General features: G+C 56.0%; 1 protein-coding gene across 2 annotated transcripts; it reads right to left on the reverse strand.

The window, feature by feature from the left end:
- Nucleotides 1-11,533: 11,533 nt before the first annotated feature.
- Nucleotides 11,534-20,637, reverse strand: LOC118248016 (cytochrome b-c1 complex subunit 1, mitochondrial). Of its 2 annotated transcripts, none has more exons than XM_035546512.2 (13): nt 20,519-20,637; nt 20,026-20,166; nt 19,450-19,536; nt 18,318-18,447; nt 17,334-17,532; nt 16,596-16,675; nt 16,380-16,495; nt 15,845-15,988; nt 14,956-15,116; nt 13,860-13,945; nt 13,266-13,354; nt 12,633-12,708; nt 11,534-11,791 (listed from the first exon to the last, which is right to left on the reverse strand). In XM_035546512.2, exons 1-13 carry the CDS (start codon nt 20,558-20,560, stop codon nt 11,727-11,729), a joined length of 1,416 nt encoding a protein of 471 aa, XP_035402405.1. In that variant the 5' UTR covers nt 20,561-20,637; the 3' UTR covers nt 11,534-11,726. The 2 variants fall into 2 exon arrangements, with proteins under 2 accessions (XP_035402405.1, XP_035402404.1); XM_035546511.2 differs by having other exon boundaries at nt 20,501-20,637.
- Nucleotides 20,638-21,155: the final 518 nt, after the last annotated feature.

A 21,155-nucleotide genomic window follows, 5' to 3' on the forward strand; every position in this document is an offset into this window, starting at 1 on the left:
GTGCCGAGCCGCTCCGTGCCGTGCCGTGCCGAGCCGAGCCGAGCGCAGGCGGCCCCCGGCGCTCCCGCCCCCTTTAATCGGGGCGGCCCGGAGCTCGGTGCCGCCGCCGGGGGGGGGGAACGGAGGAAGAGCCACGGCCCCCGCCCCGTCCCGCCTACCCCCCAAAAAAAGGGCTTTTCCCACCCGCTCCCTTGGGAGGGCGGGGGCGCAGGGGGATTTGGGGAGGAAGGCGGCTTTTTTTCTCGTTTTCCACCCCAAAACGCCCTGGGATCGGGGAAGGAGCAATGGGAACAGGCCCCCGCCGCCGCGCCCGACCCCCCCGCAGCGGGGCCGGGAGGGGTGAGCCCCCCCCCGAAGGTTGTTTTCTGGGTTTCAGCAGCCCCAGTGCGGAGCTGGAGGGGCTCAAAGCCGTTTCCTCCCAGCATCTCCATCCCGGCTGGTCCCAGGGTGGTGGGGACAGCTGTGGGACAGCTGCTGGGGGGCACCGGCCCCGGGAAGCACCCTGGCAGAGGGCAGGGTTGTGGCAGCCTGGGCACAGCCCTCCTGGAAGGGCCTTGGCCAGGACCTTACCAGTCACAGGAGATCTGCCACAGCCCGTGGTCATCCCAGGGGGCTCAAACGCCTGCCCTGGAGCCAACTGCGGAGTCCCTCCTGCCCCACATCTCCTGGTGCGAAGGGCAGAGGATGCTGGTGGCTGAGAGCTGCCCCAAAGCTGCTGGAGAACCCCCAGCAGGGCATCTGCAGCTGGTGGAAGGGGGCAAAGGGAGAGGATGCCCAGCAAGGTGGGCAGGCTGGGGGACCTGGCTCTGGGGGACCCAGCTCTGGGGGGACCCTGGTACCTCACAGTACCCCAGCCTCACCTCCTGCCCACCTCAGGACCACGCATTAGGGTTTGGGCTCAGGTCCTGCCCCGATGGATGCCCCTCATGGGACCCCATCTTCCCGTTGGTGCCTGTTCCTACCCAGGCTTACCCAGGCTGACGGGCACCAGCGTGCCCCGTGCAACCTCCCCGTGGCCCCAATGCCCCACGTACCTGTGCCCTCGCTGCCCCACTTGGGGACAGCGGCCCAGAGGCTCCCCTCTGACTGCAGGGGGGCAGCGGGCAGCTCCAGGGGCATCTTCCTCCGGGTGGCGAGGGGGTCCCCGGGGCCGCCTCGCAGCTGGGGGCCCGGGACAGGGCCACCTGCCACCCAGCGAGGATGCTCCAGGGCCGGCTGCAGGCAACTTTCCCAGGCACAGGCTGTTCCCAAGCAGGGGAGGAGCGGCGATGCCCCCTCTCCTCTTAAAGGCGCAGCAAGCAGCGCATCCCCTCCTCTTCATCAGCCATCCCCTCGCTGGGCCCCAGCCCCGGCCCCAAAACCTGGCCAAACAGCTCTAAAGACCACCGTGGCCACGGGTTTCCCCCTGCTTGGCCCACGCCCGTGGGTCCAGCCGCAGGTCCGGCGTCCCCAGGTCAAGACCATCCCCAAACCCTCCTCCCGCCAGAGCTTGCTTAATGAAGGCAGGGCGGCCTGTCCCAATTAGACAAGGGGCTTCGTTAAACAGGGAGCCGAGGGGGCTGCCAAGGGCTCCGCAGCTGGCCCCGGGCCCGGCGCTGGCGGAGCAGCGGGCACGGGCGGCTCGGGGTCGCCCTGGCACACGGGGTGATGCTCGGAGGCTGCCCCAACCCCGGCAGCATGGCCGGCACCAGTGCAGGGTGGCCAGCAAGCCCTGCTGGCACGGGGACCGACTCACCAGCAGCATCCCATGTGTGTTAACACAGGAGGGGGACACGCAGGGGACCCCAAAATCAGGGCGTCCCTACCTGCGACACAAGGGGCTGGCAGCGCTCCCCGCATACCAGGGCTGGGGAAGGAATCTGCCTCTGCGGAGGGGCAGCACCAGGTGCGAGTGACTCACGCTGCTCGGGCTGCCGAGGGGTGCGTGAGCCCCTTTCCCCCCGCCCCCGGACCCTGCTGCAGGCAGCCCCTGCACCCTGCACCCACCAGCCCCACGCAGCTTTCTGCTCCCTGCCTCCTTCCAGCCTTTGTCCCCACAGCCCCGCTGGGATCATCCTAGAAGGCTGCTGGTCCTTTCCCAAACCACGCAGGCTTGCAGCCAGCGCTTGCTCCTGCAGCCTACGCTCGGGGTTCCCCATCTCCCAGCTGGGCTGGCCCCGAAGGGGAGCACGTGGATCCCCCTCCGCTTGCATTGATCAAAACGTGCAAGGCTAACCCTAATTCTAACCCAAATTCCCACCCTAATTCCAATTCTAATTCTAACCCTAATTCCAACCCTATTCCTAATCCCAGCCCCTCGCCCCTGCCCGCCCCGTGCCCGCCGGGCACCAGTCTGGGAGCAGACACACGGAAAGCACCGGAGCGGAGCCTGCCCTGCCCCGCGCATGCCAGGCAGGCAGCCTCACCGCCGCGTGGTGGGAAACGAGAGCAGATCTCTTTTCTGCAGCCCCAGGTGAAGTTTCAGCCCCAGGATTAGTGACTCACGCGGCACAGCTGGATGGGGCCGTGCAGGCTCGGGGTGCGGAGCCAGCAGCGCCCCTCTGCCCACCCCATCCACGGCCCTGTGTTCACACGCTGCAGGATTTGGGGCTTTTGGCTCCAGGACGAGGCTGAACCGGGGCTGTGGCTGCTCGGGGCTCGGCTACCAGTGGCCGAGGCTGGGTGCACGGGGCTGGGAGAGCTGCAGCCCCCCCAGCAGGGCGCTGGGGGCTTCGTGAGCAGGGGGCACGGGGGTTGCGGGGCTGGGGAGCAGCGGGGGGCTGGCGCCGAGCGGGGAAGCAGCACGGGGAGGAGGAGCTGGCCGGGCCGCAGGGGAAGGCGCCCGTGGCAGGGCTGGTTGGGACACGCTCCAGGAATGTCTCCCAGCACCGGCCCCCCCCAGCAAACTGGGGCACAGCTCTTCCATGCCCGAGGGGGCATCTCGGCGCACCCTGCCTGGTGTTGCCACTCAGGTGGCAGACGGAGAGCCCCCTCCCTGCCCGGCGGCTGCAGGATGAGGGATGCACCCGTTTGTGGGGTCATCGGCACCCCGGGGGCAGCACCGGGATGTGGGTGAAGGGCAACAGAGAAGTGGCCCTGTTTAGGTCCCCGTATGCCCGTGTCAGGGCTCCCCAGGGCTGCTGCAGAGGGGGACGCCTGTCCCTGCCCATAAACTGTTGTGTCTGGAGGCTGCAGCCCAGATGCTGCCGCACACCAGCCTCTCACGGAGCTGCGCTGGACCACGGCCAGCCCCCACCGCCGACGTGGACGGGGCTCATGGAGGGAGCGGTGACAGCGTGGGGATGTGACCCCCCCCGTGGCTGAGTCAGGAGGGATAAAGCAGCCCCGGTCGGGCTGACTGCAGAGGCGTGGGCTGTGCTGGCCCTCTGGGACAGCGAGGGAGGGGAAGCCAAGCAGCGATGGGAGCCTGCGAGGGCCCTGCTGAGCACCAGTGGTGCTTTGCAACGGGTGCTGGGAAGGGAGGGTGACAGTGGGGACAAGAGCAGTGGGCGCTGGCAACCATCTGTGTGCGGGGCAGCTGCCACACGGGGCAGGAGGGTCCCAGTGTCACAGGCTGTCACCAGCTGCTTCCCGCAGGGGTCTCGGGGGGGGGGTGCCCAGAGAGGCTGCTGGGGCTGCGGGCTCAGACCCTGGGGGGGCACAGGGAGGGTGGGAGCAGGCAGGGGCTGAAGCGTCCCAAGAGGGGACGTGCCCACGCTGCAGGGAGCGACCACCCACGCAGCCTGGTTCATCCCAGAGGAATCCAGCTTGGGGCACAGGCTGCTCCCCTCCGCTCCCAGCCCCGCAGCCCCCACCCGCAGCAGGGAGCGGGCTCTGCAAAGTAACCTGACTTGTTCACAGGGATGGGGATGTGGGGCAGGGGGGGACCGCAGGGACTGGGTGCAGCAAAGCTCCCCCAGCACCTCTGCACGGAGCCGGTGCTGCCTTTCCCCGGGCTGACAGTGTCGTGGGGTGCACATCCCCAGCCAGCCTGGCACACCTCGCTACGTGCAGCCCCAGAATGAAACCTCAGACTTTTCCGTAGCAGCAAATTGCCAGCCCTGGGGGCACTTCAGTACAGCTGGGACTGCCAAGCCCTTGCTGGGTGCTTGCAAGCACCCACTGGGGTGATTTTGTGCACGATATGGGACATGGGGACCCATCCGTGGTGATGGAGCTGGCAGAGCAGAGCATTTTTTTTCCCCCAGCTGCCTGCAGAAGGAGAAGGAGAGTGGGGGGGCGAGCCGCCAGCCCCCAGCACACGCAGGGCATGCAGGAGCACGGCCGCGATGCGCTGAGCGTGACTCGACACGCCGGGCGGCTGGGACAGGCCGTGCCCACCGGCACCAGGCTCCCGCGCACGCCAGCACCGCCCTGCCCCGTGCTGACGGTCCCCGGGGCACTGTCACCGGCAGCAGGACACAGGGCAGAAGGGTGGCACTGCTGCGGGCTGCACGGAGCCAGGCTGGGTCTCCTGCAGCACCCCTGTGTCCTGTTACAGCAGCACGTGCCCGTGGCTGCTCCATCCCTCCTCCTCCAAGCCCTGCAGCGGGGAGCAACCGGTGCCCAGATATTCCCCCCCATCAGGGCCCAGAAAACAGCTTTCCCCACCCCAAAGGTGGCTGTGGGACCCCACAGACCTGGGAGGGAGGAGAAGACCCCTGCCACATGGCTGCTCGCTGGGATGAGTGGTGGGAAAACGGCTGTGCCCTGGGTGCTGCCAGCCGAGCAGCAAGCAGCAGCTCCTCGAGGGGGGGCTGCATGGTTTTATGTGGCTCTGAGTGTTTGTCTTTCCTTCAAACAACAGCAGAGGCCTGAGGCGCTTACTGCTGGGGACCTGCTCTGGAAACACACAAGAGCTCGTCCAAACGCCGCTCTCCTGCATCTCCTTCCCTCTGGGACAATCCTGCTCTAATTTCCCCGCTTTCCAGTCTGGGATGCAGATCTAAGTGCTGGGAGGATGGGTTAGTTGCTCAACGCTTCCTCTCTGCCTCTATTAAAATGTTTCACAATCTGCACCAACACCCCACGCCCCTCTAAAATACAGATTTCTGGCAATGCTCATAAAAGAGCCCCCGTCCCGCTCTGCCCAGGGCTTGGCTGCTCCTTGCACAAGGGCCCCCCCGTGCAGCATCACCGGTGGGAGATGTGAGGGGGGACACCACAGCCCGGCGGGCAGGCACTGGCACGTGTTTGGGTGGAGAGGGGCCCAGAAAGGGGCACGCACCGCTGGAGAGCCCAGGGCAGAGACTTTTGTGAAGGAGACATCTCTAAGCACGCCTTGGGTGAAGGCGCTTTTACCAAGCTCCTTTACCTGCACGGTGCCGTTGTGCCTTCCCGTACCAGTCACACCAGTTACCGGCACTGGACCCCAGCAGCAAGCCCATCTGCTGCAAACGCCGTGCGTCCCGCAGCAGCCGAGGGAAGGATGGTGCAGGTTTGGCCACGGCCCTGCTGGGGTCAGAGGACGGGGGCTGCGGGAATGGGAGCAGCCCTGCCTGCGGGGCCGCCGCTCGGGTGCAGGGGGACTGCTCTCCGGAGGGATCTGTGCAGCTCACGAGACCAGACTTGTCCTCGGCGCTCTCCCCCGAGAGGCTGTGCCATTGCTCCTTCGGCTCTTTGGCCGGGTGCCCGACTCCAGAAGAAAAGAAGAAAAAGGACAAAACATCCGCCCTGCCCCGCCGGGGCGAATCGCTGTCTGTCACCATGGGAACTCCTCCCCTGCGCGGACCCATCCGAGATGACTTCACATCTCCGCGAGCAGGAGGCTGCGTCACCGGCATGGCACGGGGCCGCCGGCCACGCGGCTCACGCAAGGACCTCCGTGGCCAGCTCCGTCACCCTCCTGCGGAGGACACGAACAAGGTCTGCACCCAAGCAGGTCGACCCCAGAGGAACAACCCAGGGCTGTCAGAGCTCCAGCTCGTTGCAGAAAGCTTTCCTCCAGCACCTCGGCGTCCCTCCTCCTGTCCATCCCGCCCCCTGGATCCCCACCAGCTTCAGGAGCCACCAGCCCGGGACCCTCAGCCCCCCCCCGTCCTCCTCAGCAAACCAAGCCAAGTTCACCTGGGAGCCACAGCCGCGCGTGCGAGGCAGTGACAGGAGATATTTGTGTTCCCATGTCACAGGGGCTCCGGCCAAGCGCGGCACATCTGGAAGGTCTGTAAACAGGGGAAGCAGGAGAGCCGCAGCGGAGCGCAGCTGGGCACAGAGGGACCTTCAGCCTCGCGGCAGCCGGCGCAGGGACAGGGGGTGGAAGTGCAGAGCTGCCACGCGGAGCCCAGGCGCAGGTCACGCACGGGGCTGGAGCACGCCTTCTCTTCCTGGAAGTCTCCTTGGCACGCCAAGGTGCTCCTCCATGCCAGGCGAGCCGAGGCAGCAGCTCTCTGTGAGGACACAGCTGCTGGGCTCTGCCTGCCGCTCCAGTTCCCCGAGTCGCTGCTGCCTGTCCCTGGCCACTTCCCTGCCCCACGGCACAGCCAGCTTTCCTGCTCCGTCCCTGCTGCCCTCCCAGTGCCAGCCCTCGTTCAGGCTGGGCCTTCGCTTCCCCCAGCCTCCCCCGAGGAGGCCCAGCAGTACTTCCCCTGTCCATGGGGAATCATCGTCTCACAGCTCCTTGCACCTGGAAACTTGTTCCAGCCCTGATGGGTAAAAGATTCATCAAAGTCCACATCTTGACGGCTACGAGTAGCGCTCAAGAGCTACGCGATCTAGATGGAGAGGTGACAATTTCAGTGTACATGAATCCGTGCACAGTGAAGTAGTACACAGAGGTCAGAACGTCAATTTTCTGAGGCTGAATATACATCAAACCCTAAATCTCAAAGCAGCACAGATGTTAATTCCCTAGGTGAATCTTCGTTATTCAAATAATGCAGGAAAAAATACCCCCCTCCAGCCAACCCCCCAAAAGTATCAATTTACTCTTAACCTAAAGGTAGCAAATAAAGGGTAGGCAGCACATTTCCTTCACAGCTTTATCCCAGTGCCTGCTCCAAACACTTCAGCCGGACATAGCGCCCAGCACTGGCACTGTATTACAAACACATCGCCCACCTGAATCACCGTGCTGAGGGCAGGGCACCCAGAGCAGCTCCGTTTGCCTATCACGCTTTGAATGTCGCCATCCCTCTGGACAAAGCAGTGCCCGGACAAGCCAAAGGCTCCACGTCCCACTGGAGGCTCCTGGAGAAACCAGGAGCAGCGCTCGAGTGCTCGGGCTCCTGTTCCAGTGTCTTAATTACACAATTAGCCTCGCTCAAATCAGGTCATGTGGCATTCGATCCAACTTCCTTTGCTGTCCTTGTGTGGTCTGTGCTATGTAATTCTCATGCCAGAATAGTGTACGGAGCCCTAAATAATCCAGGAGCATGCGAGAGGCTCAGCGAGCACGTAGAAGGCTCATGCGGGTGATTCAGCGCATCCAGAAAACACGCAGGGGAAAGGAGACACGTGGAAAAGTGAGAACCACTCATCCTCTTTGGGTGGCGTGTGGGGTAAGGCAGCTTTTAATGAGGATGCCCAGCGCTCACTCTCATCCCCTTCCACACGGGCTGTGGAAGAAAGCGCCGAGACAATGAGGACCGGTCCCATCAGTGTGCCCCACTCAACCTCATACCCGTCTGGGACGGCTGTCGCTGGCAGTCAGGCCTGGATGGGCCCTTTGTCCGCTTCTTTCCCGAGTGATGAATGCACTAAGGCTTTAGACGAGCCATTTCCATACTGGATCTCTGGATACGCATCCAGATACTGCTGCCTCCTGGCGTGCACAGGCCCCACGCTGCACAGAGGGGCGAGGAGAAGCGCAGGAGGCCCGGGCAGGCCAAGCCTGGGAGCCTGCCAGGCACCACCCTCACACCAGTAACCCTGAGCCCCACTGTGGTGACACTTCTTCATAAGGAAAACTAAGCCCTCCTCTGAGCAAAACACATCATACAGAGGATATTTTGGGGAACAGATCCCTGGTTGCAGCCACGCCACTGCCTCGGTTCCATCCCTGCACCAAGGGGTTCAAGCAGGACGAGGATGTGGCCACGCAAAGCACCAGCAGAGCCGCACTTCTACCCCATCCTGCAAACCCCGCTCACCTACTGCGCCCCCAGCGATTCTCCACTGGCCCCAACAGGAGAGCTGGTAGGGAACCAGGCCCGGAGGGCTGAGGGCTCTCCTCCCAGAAGCTCGCTGGCACTGACGGGAGGCATGGCTCCAAGTCATGTTTGTGTGAAAGCCTCTCCGCAGCTCCCTGGTCCCCTGAGGACAGGCTTGGCTCAGCACCTATGATTAGTATCAACTGTACTTTCCAGGTGGGGGGGGGGGGGGGTGTAATTAGTTCAGGTGAGGCAACTACTGACAATTGGCTGCTGCGGCCCGGCTCTTGGCAGGCACCCGGCTCCCAAACAAGCAGCTCACATATCAAAGGGGCTGCCTGCTCCACGGGCAGACCCACCCTGAGCATCTGCCCCGGCCCCGCAACCCAGTGCTGGGGGTATCGAGAGCTCTTCCTGTGGAGACCCCGAGCACAAGTCTCTAATGAGTGCTCCCCGCTTTCCCCGCTGGATTTTATGCTCCTGGAAGAGCTCCGCGTGGTAGAAAGTCGCTGAAGTACTGCGCAGGTGGCTTTACGGAGCCGTGGACGAGGGTGCACAGCAACGCACAGCATCCTCCTTTCCAAGGCTTCCTCTCCTCCAGCCAGGAGAGGGAGAGCCAAGGTGTCAGGGAGGGAAAACAATGGCCTAGAGGTAGGCAGAGGGTGTAAGCTTCAAAGAGGGAACTTCACACAGAAAGGATGAGACAGTTAACGCTGTGCGAAAGGGGAGGGAGCAAAGGCCAATTTGTACACCAAACTAAGTTTATCAGCGCAGCCTAATGGGATCCCAGCTAACCTTCCAAGGGAAGTAGCAAAATAAAACACTTAAGCCATTGAAAACTAAACTGGTCAAAGAGCCCCGCTGAACAATCCTGCATTGTCTGGGCAGCCAGGAAACAGATTTATTAGGTCACCCAGGCCATCTCCAGTTTCAGTGAAATTGCCCTGTTCTAGGGATGGTTCCAACTCCTTCCTTTGGCACTGCCACTGCCCTTTGCTGGGCAGAGGCAACCACAGGAAGGGGAGGGGAGAGCTCCAGCAAAGGATCTCACTTTTTCAAGGTTCAGGAAAATCATTTAGGTAAGACACTTCCTTCGTGCCAGACGTTTCACAGTTTGGATTCCCTTGGACCGAGGCTGCTCTGATGGAGGAACAAAACCACACACCTACAGCTCAAACAGCAAGAGACCTGCCAACTAGATTAGAGCTTCGCTTCCTCCAGCACTGAGTGGCTCGGCTGCCAAATACCTGACGACTCTGCACGAACTCCCGTTTATGCTTCCCAAGCCCCTCACTAAGGCTCAGCGTGAGGGTAACTTTGCCAAGCACTAATACTCCAGACTCCTGAACGGGTTTCCCCTCCTCACCTCCTAGATCCCCGGTCTGGCTGCTTGCAAAGGCTGTTTACCAAGGAAAATATCACCTGTGTGGCACCACAAACCTCGCGCTTCTTAAAGTTGGTGCGACGCCCGTGTTTCTGGAAGCGCAGACTTCCACAGCACCCAAACACAACAGGCACTGCAAGGCAAAGTGCCACGGGAGCTGCAGCCAGAAGATGCCAACAAACGCGAGGGCACGGCACTGCTCAGCCAGCAACCCCCAGCAGCTAGCGGACACCCAACAGCACCCAACGCTTCTCACCGGGGCACTGCTCCTAGTCTACATCAGCCCAGATCCTCAGATTTTTGCACGGATAAGAGCATCTAAAAAAAATACCTTCTGGTGCTGCATAACCCAGCCACCCTTGCAGATGTGTGTCCTCTGGGTGTTAGTCCTCGCTGAAGCACCGGGAGCACATTGCCCTGTGCAGCCTGCCCCTTTTTGCACAGAAACAAAGCGCTCTGGAAAGCGACGGTTGCAGAATCTGTTCCTCAGTACAAAGTAGTTCAGGAGGGGCTGGGGAATTATACAAGAACGACCAGGAAGATACCTGCAGAGAAAACTTGTAGGAAATGCTGAGGCAAGGATGCCTTCCTTTCCTTGTATTTCCCACCAACTGTAAATCGCCCTGGAAGCTCACCGAGGAGTAAAAGTGTATCTAGCAATGGAAGACGGGATTACAGTCTAATTGCGATCACAAAACCAAGACAGAACCATTTACTGGTTCCACGAGGCTTAAGGCGTAAGTGAGCTTGTTTAGTTTTTCAGCCCTCAGTGCACTTACAACGAGCCAGAGCTTGCGACGATAGTTAAATCCAAATTGCATCAAGAACATTTAACAGTTTCAAACTTGCCTAGTATACGCAATGAGTTCAGACACACTGACTCTCTCATCAAGAATCCAGATTCAGCACAAATGATTTAGTACACTGGATTAGTCTCAAGTGTAATGACTAACTCTTAGAAACTTTTACACTATTTTTAAATCCCACTTGTCAGGACAGCACCTGGAAATTAAAAGAGAATCCCTGTGAGATTTGTTCCAAAGATGAGAATTAGAGGAGCACCTCGCAGCTTCCCGGTGTAGCTGTGACAGACTAGTGCCACCTGGCGGGAAGCTTTTCTCTGAAATCCTTGCTCTGTTTCATCCTTTCTGCCTTCAGTTCCACGTTCCAGCTTCCCAGAGGCAGGGCATGGGAGCACCCACCAGAACACCACCAGGCAAAGCAGAAAGGGCTGCAGAGCTCTATCAAGCACTCAGAGATTATCTTCCAGGTATAGGACAAGTCACTCTACACTTCAGCCAACAGCTTCTAAGCGATTGCATTGGTGGGACTGACTGAGTGGATGGAGGCTCATCTCTCACCTGCAGGAGGAACGTGCAAACACCAACCAGCACAACACAGTCCCCACAACAGTCCCTGCTTGTCACTGAGCTGCCGTACAGCTACCCAAGAAACTGAAGATGAGAGGTACCATGTCCCAGTACAGGCTTCGGAAAGGTGTTTGTCTAGCACCAGGACACTGCGAGGAGCTGGAGCTGACTCTGCTAGATAGCTGCCTCAGTTGCACCGAGAGTATCAGGCGAGGCCAGGCGGATCACCATCAATTTAAAGAGGTGATGGGAGCCCAGCTGGCCAGTTTTGCCTGAAAGTGATCAAGGAGAGACATTACACAAACTGTCCTTTCGGGAGTTTACCGGCACACCCCAGGGAACAGGAAGATGGCAACCTTTCTGTAGATACATTCTGATCCCCTTGACAAGCAGTGAGGAGAGCACAGAAGTCCTCTCAGATAAGGGCCCTTCGTTCTCAGGTCTGCACAAACAGGAATGCTACAACCCCAGCCTGACCATGCTGCCACTCCACAGGAGGGCACAGAGGAATTGGCCAGAGCTACCTCAGCAGTCTCCTACCAAGGAAGAGAGTTCCTTCAACCTGCCTAAAGACAAGGCCCTTGGCCCGGCAGGACAGGGTGCAGACAGACAGACGGGGTTGTAGCATGAGCCCTGACAAACCAAGACTTCCTGGTCCATTACCTCACCAGTTTGACAAAATTAACAATGCTTACACACACGGCCCAGCAAGACATGGTCTACACCCAGCAGAGCCAACTCCACGTGGGATATGTTTATTTTTTTATTATACATTTAATACCGAGAAGACAGCCATTTTGATGGGACTCCTCCTTGCCCCGGTACACAAGACATTCAGAGTCAGACAACGCTGGGAGCCTTGTCATGGTCCACAGCTTCGTTATTTCCATCCAGCAGGTACACGTCCTAGAAACGGACCCAGTACATGCCACTGCGGATACGGTTGTAATCCAAGAGCTGTTCAATGGGACCTGAATGAGCAGAACAAGTTAATCACTGGAGTTGTAGTTAAAATCACTGTGTGATTTTGCATGACTTTGAAGCAGATGGTGGCAGAGCAGACTGAGCTCACAATCCAGAGCAGCTACGCACAAAAACAGGCAACTTCAGCTCAAACCTAAATCAGGAAAACTGGCAGATGCCATCTCCTGACATAAAAATCCTTACTGGTTTCCTCAGAGTAGGTTCACATACAGGGAGCCACCAAGTTACACAGATTTTGACTAATTCATTCCGTCAGGAGATGGTTTCAAAAACCCTTTCCCCTTTCCACTGCTTCCCTTTGCACTGCTCCACTTTGAAGGCCCAGACGAAACAGCTGCACGGAGATGGGGAATCCACAACACACAGGAAGGAGAAGGCAGCAGAGCGGAGCTGAGCTGCTCAGGCAGGTTTCCCGAGAGGAATTTGTCCTTGGCCAGACAGACATGCCAGAGCAGCACAAGAGAATCGGGCCCCTTCACTTCCCTTACATAAACCACCATGACCCCAGGGTAAGGACACCTGGCAGATACCTCCGGGCCCACGCCCAGCTGTGGGACTCCCAGTCTTAGTCACAGCTCCACAGCAAGCAGGGGTGGGAGGACAGCCAACAGCTCACTGCCACTGCGCCTCCATCACCTGCACCTTTGATCTCCTGGCAGACGTGCCTTGGCACACCTCATGTTCAGATGTGGGAGGGTAACAGCAAAGAACCAGAGCGGTTAAGAGGCCAGAACTGACATGTACGAAGTGCCTGTACCTCGCTTCCGCTCAGCTCTTGACCACCTCTTGTTTTTTGAGCTATCGTGTACTAATTGCCTGGTCACTTACCAACTGCTGCAAGCGCGGGGCATTTGTCATAGATGTATTTACTGCAGACCTCCCTCACCATTCTTGCATCAACAGCCTAATGAGTAACAAACAAGCAATTAATGACTTACATTTCTCAAAGCTGGAAGTTACTATTGCCATGACATATCAAGATCATTAAAAACACGCTGTCAGACTCTTGGGAGGTATCTGTACCAACAGACCAGCCCTTGTCTGCAAGGATGGCTCATGTTCTACACAGCGCATTCCTCTGAGGGTACAGAAGATGTGGCAGTCCAAAACCTGAAGCCTTCCAAGGGATACAATGGCTGCAGAATTATACAGACTAGATGGTGCAAACAGAATTATACAAACTAGATTACTACTTCACATCTAGGGAAGCTGTTAGAGGGACTAGCTGTGCTGTTTAACATAGCTGTATGCACTGTTCTTGGTATGGACTGGATCCAGCCACAGAGACACGATACACCAGCCAGCCACTCTAATGTACTCCTATCAGTGAGACGACTGCCTGGGCTCCAGGCAGCTTGTCTAAGGGAGAAGTAAACCTTGCACTGCTGTGGTAAACTAAGGCCAGAAACCAACAACGCCAAGTGTGCTCAGGACACCCACACAAAACAAACGGATACCTACAGAAATCCTGGCATCCCATTCCTCCAGAGGGATACGGCGTCCATAGTTTAAGAGATGGCTTCCAATAGTTTCGCACACCGGAGTAGTACCTAGATGTTGAAGATATCACACTGTCAGCAAAGCAGAAACATTGCTCAAATTTCACAGACTGATCGTGAGTCAAAGCAGACAGAAGCAACTCTAGCCGTTAACCAGGTTCTAACAAAGTCTCGGTCATCGTTACTATACCAAGCAGCTCCAACAGAAACTAAGCAATACAGACATTCTCCCTGGTCTCCAAAGTGTTACTGCAAAAGCAGACCAGCTGGCAGATCTCGAATTCTAAGTTTACCAAAAAGCATGCAAATGATTATTCACTCGCAGCAAGAAAATGACCAGAAGTCTACAGAGTCAGAGCTAGCCTGGAGCACAACAGGCTGTGATCAGCTACTTTGATAACATGGGAGGAAGAACAAAGAGCAGGGGAAAGGGAATTTTGCACAGCATTTACTAGTAGTACCATAACATCTAGCAGAGCTCCTGCTTCCCGCTAGAGACATCAGTGGTTAACCCTCTGAAAGCTGCATAGGGGTCAATCCATAAACCAGAACATACCATCCAGTTGAGCTACCATGGCATTTCGGAGATAGTTCTTGGCTCTCTTCACCTCTGACTCTGTGGTGCTAGTGCACAGACGCATCCTGCAGAAGAGACGGGATGACCATCAAAGCTGTTAGAGATGTCTGTGTAGTCAAACAGGAAAAGCATTCCTCCCTTTCCCAAGCCTCTGCAGAAATAAGCTATTAACACCACTCGTCTCGCAGGCCTGAGATTCATTCCTGGCCACTGCAGAGCAGCTAAGAACTGGGGAAGCAATGAACAGCAGGAGGCAAGAGAAAGAACTCAAGCTCACAGGTGGGGAACGTCAGCCAGCAGTCACGTGCTGAGCTACACTCACAGAGGTCTAAACAGCTCTGATGCTGACTCTGGATTGCCCACCAGGCACAGCAGCAAGCTATCTCAGGAGAAGAAAGGCGTGTCAGCTATTCCCAAACACAGCAAGCTGCTATGGAAACTGACGCTGAAAGAACGAGGCAGTTCTAAAGAGCCTGTTTGGACTCCAGCTGCTAAATCCCTTTCTCCCCTGCCAACTGCAACGTCTCTGGGGCAAGGGCTAGCTCCATCTGCTCCATACACAGCACGGCTCGTCTCGGCTCTGAATCTCAGATGTAGCCCTGAACCACCACTGGGACGTGTGAGCATAAAGCCGGACCAGCAGAAGGCCCCTGAACGCTGGCATGGCTCCAGCAGCACGGCACACATCAGTCACAACACAGCCGTTTGGAAGGCAGGGACTCTGCCGGCTTTGCTCAAACTTAAAAGGACAATGGAGCTGCATCTGTCAGGCACCCAGGGAAGCCTTGTCTCTAAGGAATGGTCTCACTTGGATATAAAGAACCAAAGCCTCAGTGTTAATATGTGGAAGCCACGAGTCAAAGACCTGAAGAACCCTAAGGGATCAAACTAGCTCCTCACAAGTCACATCCTGACAGCTACAGAAAGCACTGACAGGATCACTCAACCAGAATGCGAGTTACCGAGACGTTCATACAGACACAGCGCTCTGAGGACCTAACATGACCTCCACCAGCTCAATCTCCTACAGGAAAACCAGATCGTAAACAGAAATGCTTGCCAAAGTTGTACTTACCACTCGCCCTGAGCACAAAACATCATATCATCTACGGACAGAGGATCAGAAACAAAATGGAAACCGAAGAGGCCAGTATCAGAGTAGGAGGTGTTGAATGTCTGGAAACTGTGGCAGAGTTTATGCTCCACTGCAAGCGCAGCTAGCCTGCTGGACAGATTCTGTAAATAAGGAGATACCATCAGCCGTTTCAATCTGACAGCTTCCTCAGAGCTCACATTCTTTCCAGCTGAGCTGCTTTCACAAAGACCGCAGACATGACGGAGTGTAACGCTTTTCAAAGGAGAGCTTAATTTAGGCCCCTCAGGTGGTCAACAGATGAGGGTAACAGTTGGAAAAGTCACACACAATGGCCTAAGAGTCCATACAGCAAAATCATTTCTCTTCCCAGCAGCAGATGAGGAGCTGGTATACATAGCAGCGTAGGAGTGGGAGAACATGGCAAGTACAAGGCCTCTCAGCAGGGGTTAGCACAGTTATGCAGACAAAACAAGTTATAGACAAGAACAGATGTAACAGTGGGTTTTAAACAAGTTCCAACTGCTTTACAGTTGCAAGGCACGCTTGCACCATGAGAACACAGACTTCTCTGCCCTGCTTCCATCACTGACTGGTCAGCTCATGAAGGTAGGAAAAGCTGCTGAGAATTCATCACCTGAAGTTCTTCCGAACTTAGCAGAGAAGGCTCAACTCATCTCCCAGCGTTGCATCTCAAGAACTGTCCTGGACCAGCCTCGACTATACTCCTATCCTATTTTCCAGATTCCTATCACTTCATGGTTGGAAGCTAACCACAACAGCCTCCCACAAAGCACCTTCCCCAGGGTCTCCACGGTATTTCACAGTAAAAGGCTCCAGGCTCTCCCTGTCACATCCCCAGGTCTCTCACCTTGCCACCTCCAAACGTGCGGTCATAGCACCCGATGATGGCATTAGCCACGTGGAGGACAACGTTGTCCGGATCAGCCCATCCAGGCCCCTCCACAGCAAGAGCAACGTGGGCAATGGGCAGACCATCATCTCTGGCACGGATCTGTAACGTCACCAAGGAGCAGGGGAGAACTGAATGAGCACTGGTTTGGTCTGCAGTCTGCTGCAATGCCAGGTTGAGAAATTGGAGGGCTTGATATTATCCCAGTGAAAACCATCTGACATCACTGCGCACAACCCAGTTGCTCTGAGTTTTACAAGAGATGATGTAAGCAATAGCTTCACATTCTTAGTGGATTTTTGTTTCTATCTAAAACCCAACACGTTGTGGCAACAAGCCTAAAGAACAGAACGTGAGGGCGCTACCGAGATACTGCATCATCAGCTTCTGAGATAAACGAACAGATTTTTCTCCTCGGAGGCACCTATAGCTGGTTTCACATTCATTCAACAGTTTGGCAACATGGGCTTGTTAGGGACCAGAACAACTTTACCTCACTCCCTGTGAAACGACAGGGCGGCGGAACAGGCACAGCATCCTCCTTGTACGCAAAGGGCACCCCGCTGAAGTGTTGCCTAGCTGCATCCACCAGCTCTTTGTGGGAAATACCTGGCAACGAGAGAAGTGTACAGTTTTAAACAGCTCCACTAAAAAAAAAACAAACAAACAACAAACAGGCTTCCCAGCACCACAAGGATCTAGGTGTTACCTCCAGCAGCTGCCAGAACCATACGAGGTGCCTTGAAGTGAGTTTCAACATATGAAGCTAGATCCGCCCGAGTCAGATGCCTAGAAAACACACGGAGAGACCTAATACATCAGCTTCTCAGAGCTGGAGGGACGAGAGGCTTAGTTCACAGCGCAGAGACAGCAGTGACGTTGTTGATTCTGCTTGTTATAGGGTATCAGTACTTTTTAGAAGCATAACTGTACTGCCTGTTTTCAGCTACGCTGCCTGGTTTCCCTGTACTCTAATCCCAGAGCACAGAGAATGGAAACAGGCGGTCAAAAGGGAAAGTTAAGGACAGAGTTCCAACAGACTAGAGAGTATCAACCCCTGGTCACTGGGCTACCGATACCCAAACAGGTGCATATGCTCAAGGCTACTGCTTTAATGAGCACTCCTAGCTCTTAATCTCTCTAAAGTATGGGGAAAGGTTCAGCCAGGCCCTACCAGCATCAGATCTTGCCTGAAGATGAATTCTACAGAAGAACGTGTGCAGCATTACGCTTCCACCAGCACCAAGGGAGAAAAGACAGTCAGGACAAAATGAGAAGCCCACAGGCACAGACCTCTGTGTACAGCACCATCTGTTCCTTGCACACCCCCTGGACTGGTTTCCTTGTGTGGCCAACACTACTGATGAAGCTACGTCACCACTGAGCAGCAGAAGTAACGCCAGGACAGGACCCACAAGCTGTGCAGTGCATCCAGTCTATTGCTCACTTGATGTTCTCCGTGGTCCCCTCGACGGTGTGGGCCAGTGGAGTGCCCTGGAAAGCAGTGGCGTGAAGGTAATCAAAGGTAACATCCGTCAGGTTGTTGTCGATTTCTTTCATCTCCTGCAGGATGACGCCACGTTCCTTCTCAATCTGAGACTCCTCCAGCGCACAGTTCTGCACAATGTCAGCCAGAAGCTCCACCACTGCAACACATTTACTGCGTTAGCAATCCTGCTGCCTGACTGCTAGCCGGTGCAGAAAGGAGAAAAGGCGGGCAGGCAGCAGGGACACAGAAAGAGGGGAAAGAAACCATGCTGGGGTGGGGCCACTGTGTAACAGTCAGGAGTACTATCCCTTCCCACAGCATCAGAGACGGAAAAACATCACTGTTTTAGCCTGAAAACATCTCCAAGTCAGCTTGTCAAGTGCCACCACCAGCACAAAGCAAGTAACAAACCATGGAAGGTGAAGCACATCAGAAACAAGGTACTGTTGCAGAAACAAGTTGAGCTCTTGCAGAGGGCTGGTGACAGCTATGGTGTGGTCCTCATCTACAGTGGAATTACACTAGCTGTGACTCAAATCACCACCTCTGGACAAAGCTGATGCAAACAGGAACCGCACACGGCAGTACAGAGCACAGGCAACATCTGCAAAAGCTGCACTGAACACTCCTGACACAGTAGTTGTTGCTGACCTTATTTTCTCAGCTCCTTAAATCCACACACTACTGAATCCCCACTCCACGCCTTCTCCCTTCTGGCATACAGTGCAGACTGACACAAGAGCTTTGCAAAGCTGGTTTTAGGAACAAGTGAGCTTGAAGCCTTGAGGCACCATTTTTTTGGCAGTGCTCTCTGCAACTGCCAACTAGAACCTCAAATCTACTGCTCAGCCACAACCTCACTCCCTGGTCAATTGTTAGAAAGTATGCTGGTGAGGGAGAAACAAGGCTTTATCCTTAACCTCCTTCACTTTGCCACCCTACCTTTGGGCATGTCCTTGGACAAGGCTTTTATGTAATAGGCAGTCTGCTCACGCGAGGTGTACCCATTAAGGTGAGCACCCATGCTCTCCACTTCCTTCTCAAAGGCAGCACAAGAACGCTTCTTCGTGCCCTAAAAGAAAGCAGGAATACACAATTATGAAACGAACAGATTTCCCCAGGGGCAGAACTAAACCAGTAAAAGGAACAATAAAGACCTAAAACAATAAAAGCTGTCATTTGATTCATAAAGCCAAGAGCAAGTACAGAAAGCAAGAGATTTAGAACTTGGTTTGTTTACTCTAGCTAAAGGTAGACTGAAATATATTTTGAAACACCAACTGAAACCCAACAGGGAAGGAGAAGACATATGCCAAAGTATAACAGTAGCTGAAGATCACATCAGTGCAAACAAACCAAGAACAAGCCAACACTGAAAATAAGACGCAGGTTTCTAGATATTCAAACAGAAATATTCTGAGGAAGCCAGAACAGGAGCAGAAAATGACTTCTACAACACAGCTCATCCCTTAAGGAGCAAACCAGATGTTGCAGTTGCCTGCGATGGTGTGGACTGGATTTGAGTCAGCAAGTCCCAGGTTCAGATGCCTTTTGTCCTAGGCCTGTCCAGCAGACACTTTATTAGCAAAGTAAGAGGTGTAGTCTCCAAACTTTGCTGATCCACTAACAAAGGCAAAGATGAATGAAAGACTATAATGAAATGCTGCTTTCAGCTCTGCCTGCTATCCTAAAGAAACGTGCTTTGTAATCTTATGAGCGTGCCAGGTAGCATCTGGGATAGTAAGGAACCACAGCATCAGAGGTTCAGTCTGACTTGTTACTCACAAATTTTTTCCTTTATGGTGGGAAATACCAGCTGGTAAATAAGACCTGCTTTAATTCATATATGTTCAGAAGTTGCCGCATATTCAAACGAAGAACACCATATAGAGTAGAAATCCTTTTAAGTTTATTTTTATACTATGTGCAAAGTCTCTGGGATTCATATGAACAGATTTACAGTCTCTTTTAACACCTAGAGCCCCCAAAGCAAGAGCTTAATGTGTCAGCAAACATCTAGAACATTGCCTCCATGAAGTCCTATGCCAGACCTAGCACACTGCCTTAAACTTACCTTAAATGCCAGATGTTCCACGAAGTAACCGGCCCCATTGTTCTTCTCATTTTCATAGCGGCTCCCCGCCCCGATCCACACGCCCACCTAACAGCAAAGGCATCAAGCACACATATTAGAAAAGAACACAAACTACATGTTCAAGCCTCACACCACAAATATAACAGAGCGAAAAGAAGCCCACTCCACTAGTAGCATTGAAAAAGAAACAAGCACCAGCAAGTGTTTCCAGCACGCATTTAGTCTTTTTTACCTAGCAGCTTAACAAAAGCATTTGAAACTTTTGCTAAAGATACAACTATTTCTGGTTGGTTACTGGTTGCATACGAGACTATTTTCATGTAAAAACTGTAAAGCTGAGGAAACTGATAGAGCATGAAAGCTTCACTATAGACTTGTACAGAGCCAGACCAGGCTTTCTACTGCTATATCACTCTGACCAATTAACAAAGAGAATTGGGATGGTCTCTATCAGAAACCTCAGTTCAAATGCCTGCTTGTCACTTCTGGAAAATCAGGAACATATTAGATAAGGATGACTGTTTCAAGCAAGTCCTTAACCTATGTTAACCTTACCGTACACGTTGGCTGGCTGGACTCCTCTGAAGCCACACGGAGGCCGTTGTCCAGAGTGGTGACTTGGGTCTCGGGAATATTCTGGAGTGTCTGCGCGTAGGTGGCGGCACCTCGGTTCCTCGTCAAGGTCAGTAAGGGTGCCTAGAGGAAAGGCAGCCGTCATTCGCGAACACCAACTCCCCTCTTAAAGCAAACCTCCGGGACGCAGACTACAAGTGAGCAGCCTCTCCTAGGCCCATGAGTGATTAAAGCCGGGTGCGAGGAGCTGCCCCGCGCCCACACCGGGCGCTGCCGCCTCACCCCGAGCCCTCACCCCCCGCTAACCGCCGGGCCCCGCCGCGTCCCCGTGACCTTCCCCGGCCGGGAGACGCGCTGCGCCCCGCGCCCCCACCGCACCGCCGGGCCGTGCCGAGCCGTGCCGAGCCTCCCGGCCCCGCTCCCGGCCGCCGCACCCCCGCCGGCCGCGGCCACCCACGCTGTGAGGGCGGCGCACCAGGGCCCGCCCGGCCGCCCGGCACAGAGAGGACGCCGCCATGTTGTCCCTGCCGCCGCCGACCGGGCTGCAGCGCGCCTGCGCGGCGGAGGGAAGGCGGCTGGTGCGCGTGCGCGCTGCGCCTGGGCGAGCCTGGCTGGCCCCCTGAGCATGCGGACGGGGTGTACGGCGCCCCCTGGTGGTGGGTGAGACAAAATGGCGGCGCCCCCTGGTGGTGGGTGAGACAAAATGGCGGCGCCCTCTGGTGGTGGGCAGACAAAATGGCGGCGCCCCCTGGTGGTGGGGGAGACAAAATGGCGGCGCCCTCTGGTGGTGGGGAGACAAAATGGCGGCGCCCCCTGGTGGTGGGGGAGACAAAATGGCGGCGCCCTCTGGTGGTGGGGAGACAAAATGGCGGCGCCCCCTGGTGGTGGGGGAGACAAAATGGCGGCGGGGCCGGGCTGGGGGAGCCCCAGGGTGGAGAGAGCAGCCCTGGGGGACCCTGTCCTGTCCTGTCCCCACCCGCCCTTCATGCAGAGACGAGGCAGTGCTGGCTGTGACTCTTTTATTGAGCAAAACTTTGCCAAAACGGGGCTGTGAGCCCACTGACAGCCCGCTGATAACCTGCCGCCCCTGTCAGCTGGGGGCTGCATGGTGC

The sequence above is a fragment of the Cygnus atratus genome, chromosome 10, assembly GCF_013377495.2.
Source record: "Cygnus atratus isolate AKBS03 ecotype Queensland, Australia chromosome 10, CAtr_DNAZoo_HiC_assembly, whole genome shotgun sequence".
NCBI classification, from domain to species: Eukaryota; Metazoa; Chordata; class Aves; order Anseriformes; family Anatidae; genus Cygnus; species Cygnus atratus.

What these genes read in the sequence shown, in the direction of transcription:
- LOC118248016 (XM_035546511.2), bottom strand. Translation starts at nt 20,560, where the DNA reads ATGGCGGCGTCCTCTCTGTGCCGGGCGGCCGGGCGGGCCCTGGTGCGC. An exon ending in TGGTGCGCCGCCCTCACAGC is followed by an intron (nt 20,167 to 20,500) that starts GTGGGTGGCCGC and finishes CCTTTCCTCTAG; the next exon opens with GCACCCTTACTGACCTTGAC. An exon ending in CATGGTAGCTCAACTGGATG is followed by an intron (nt 13,355 to 13,859) that starts GTATGTTCTGGT and finishes TTCAACATCTAG; the next exon opens with GTACTACTCCGGTGTGCGAA.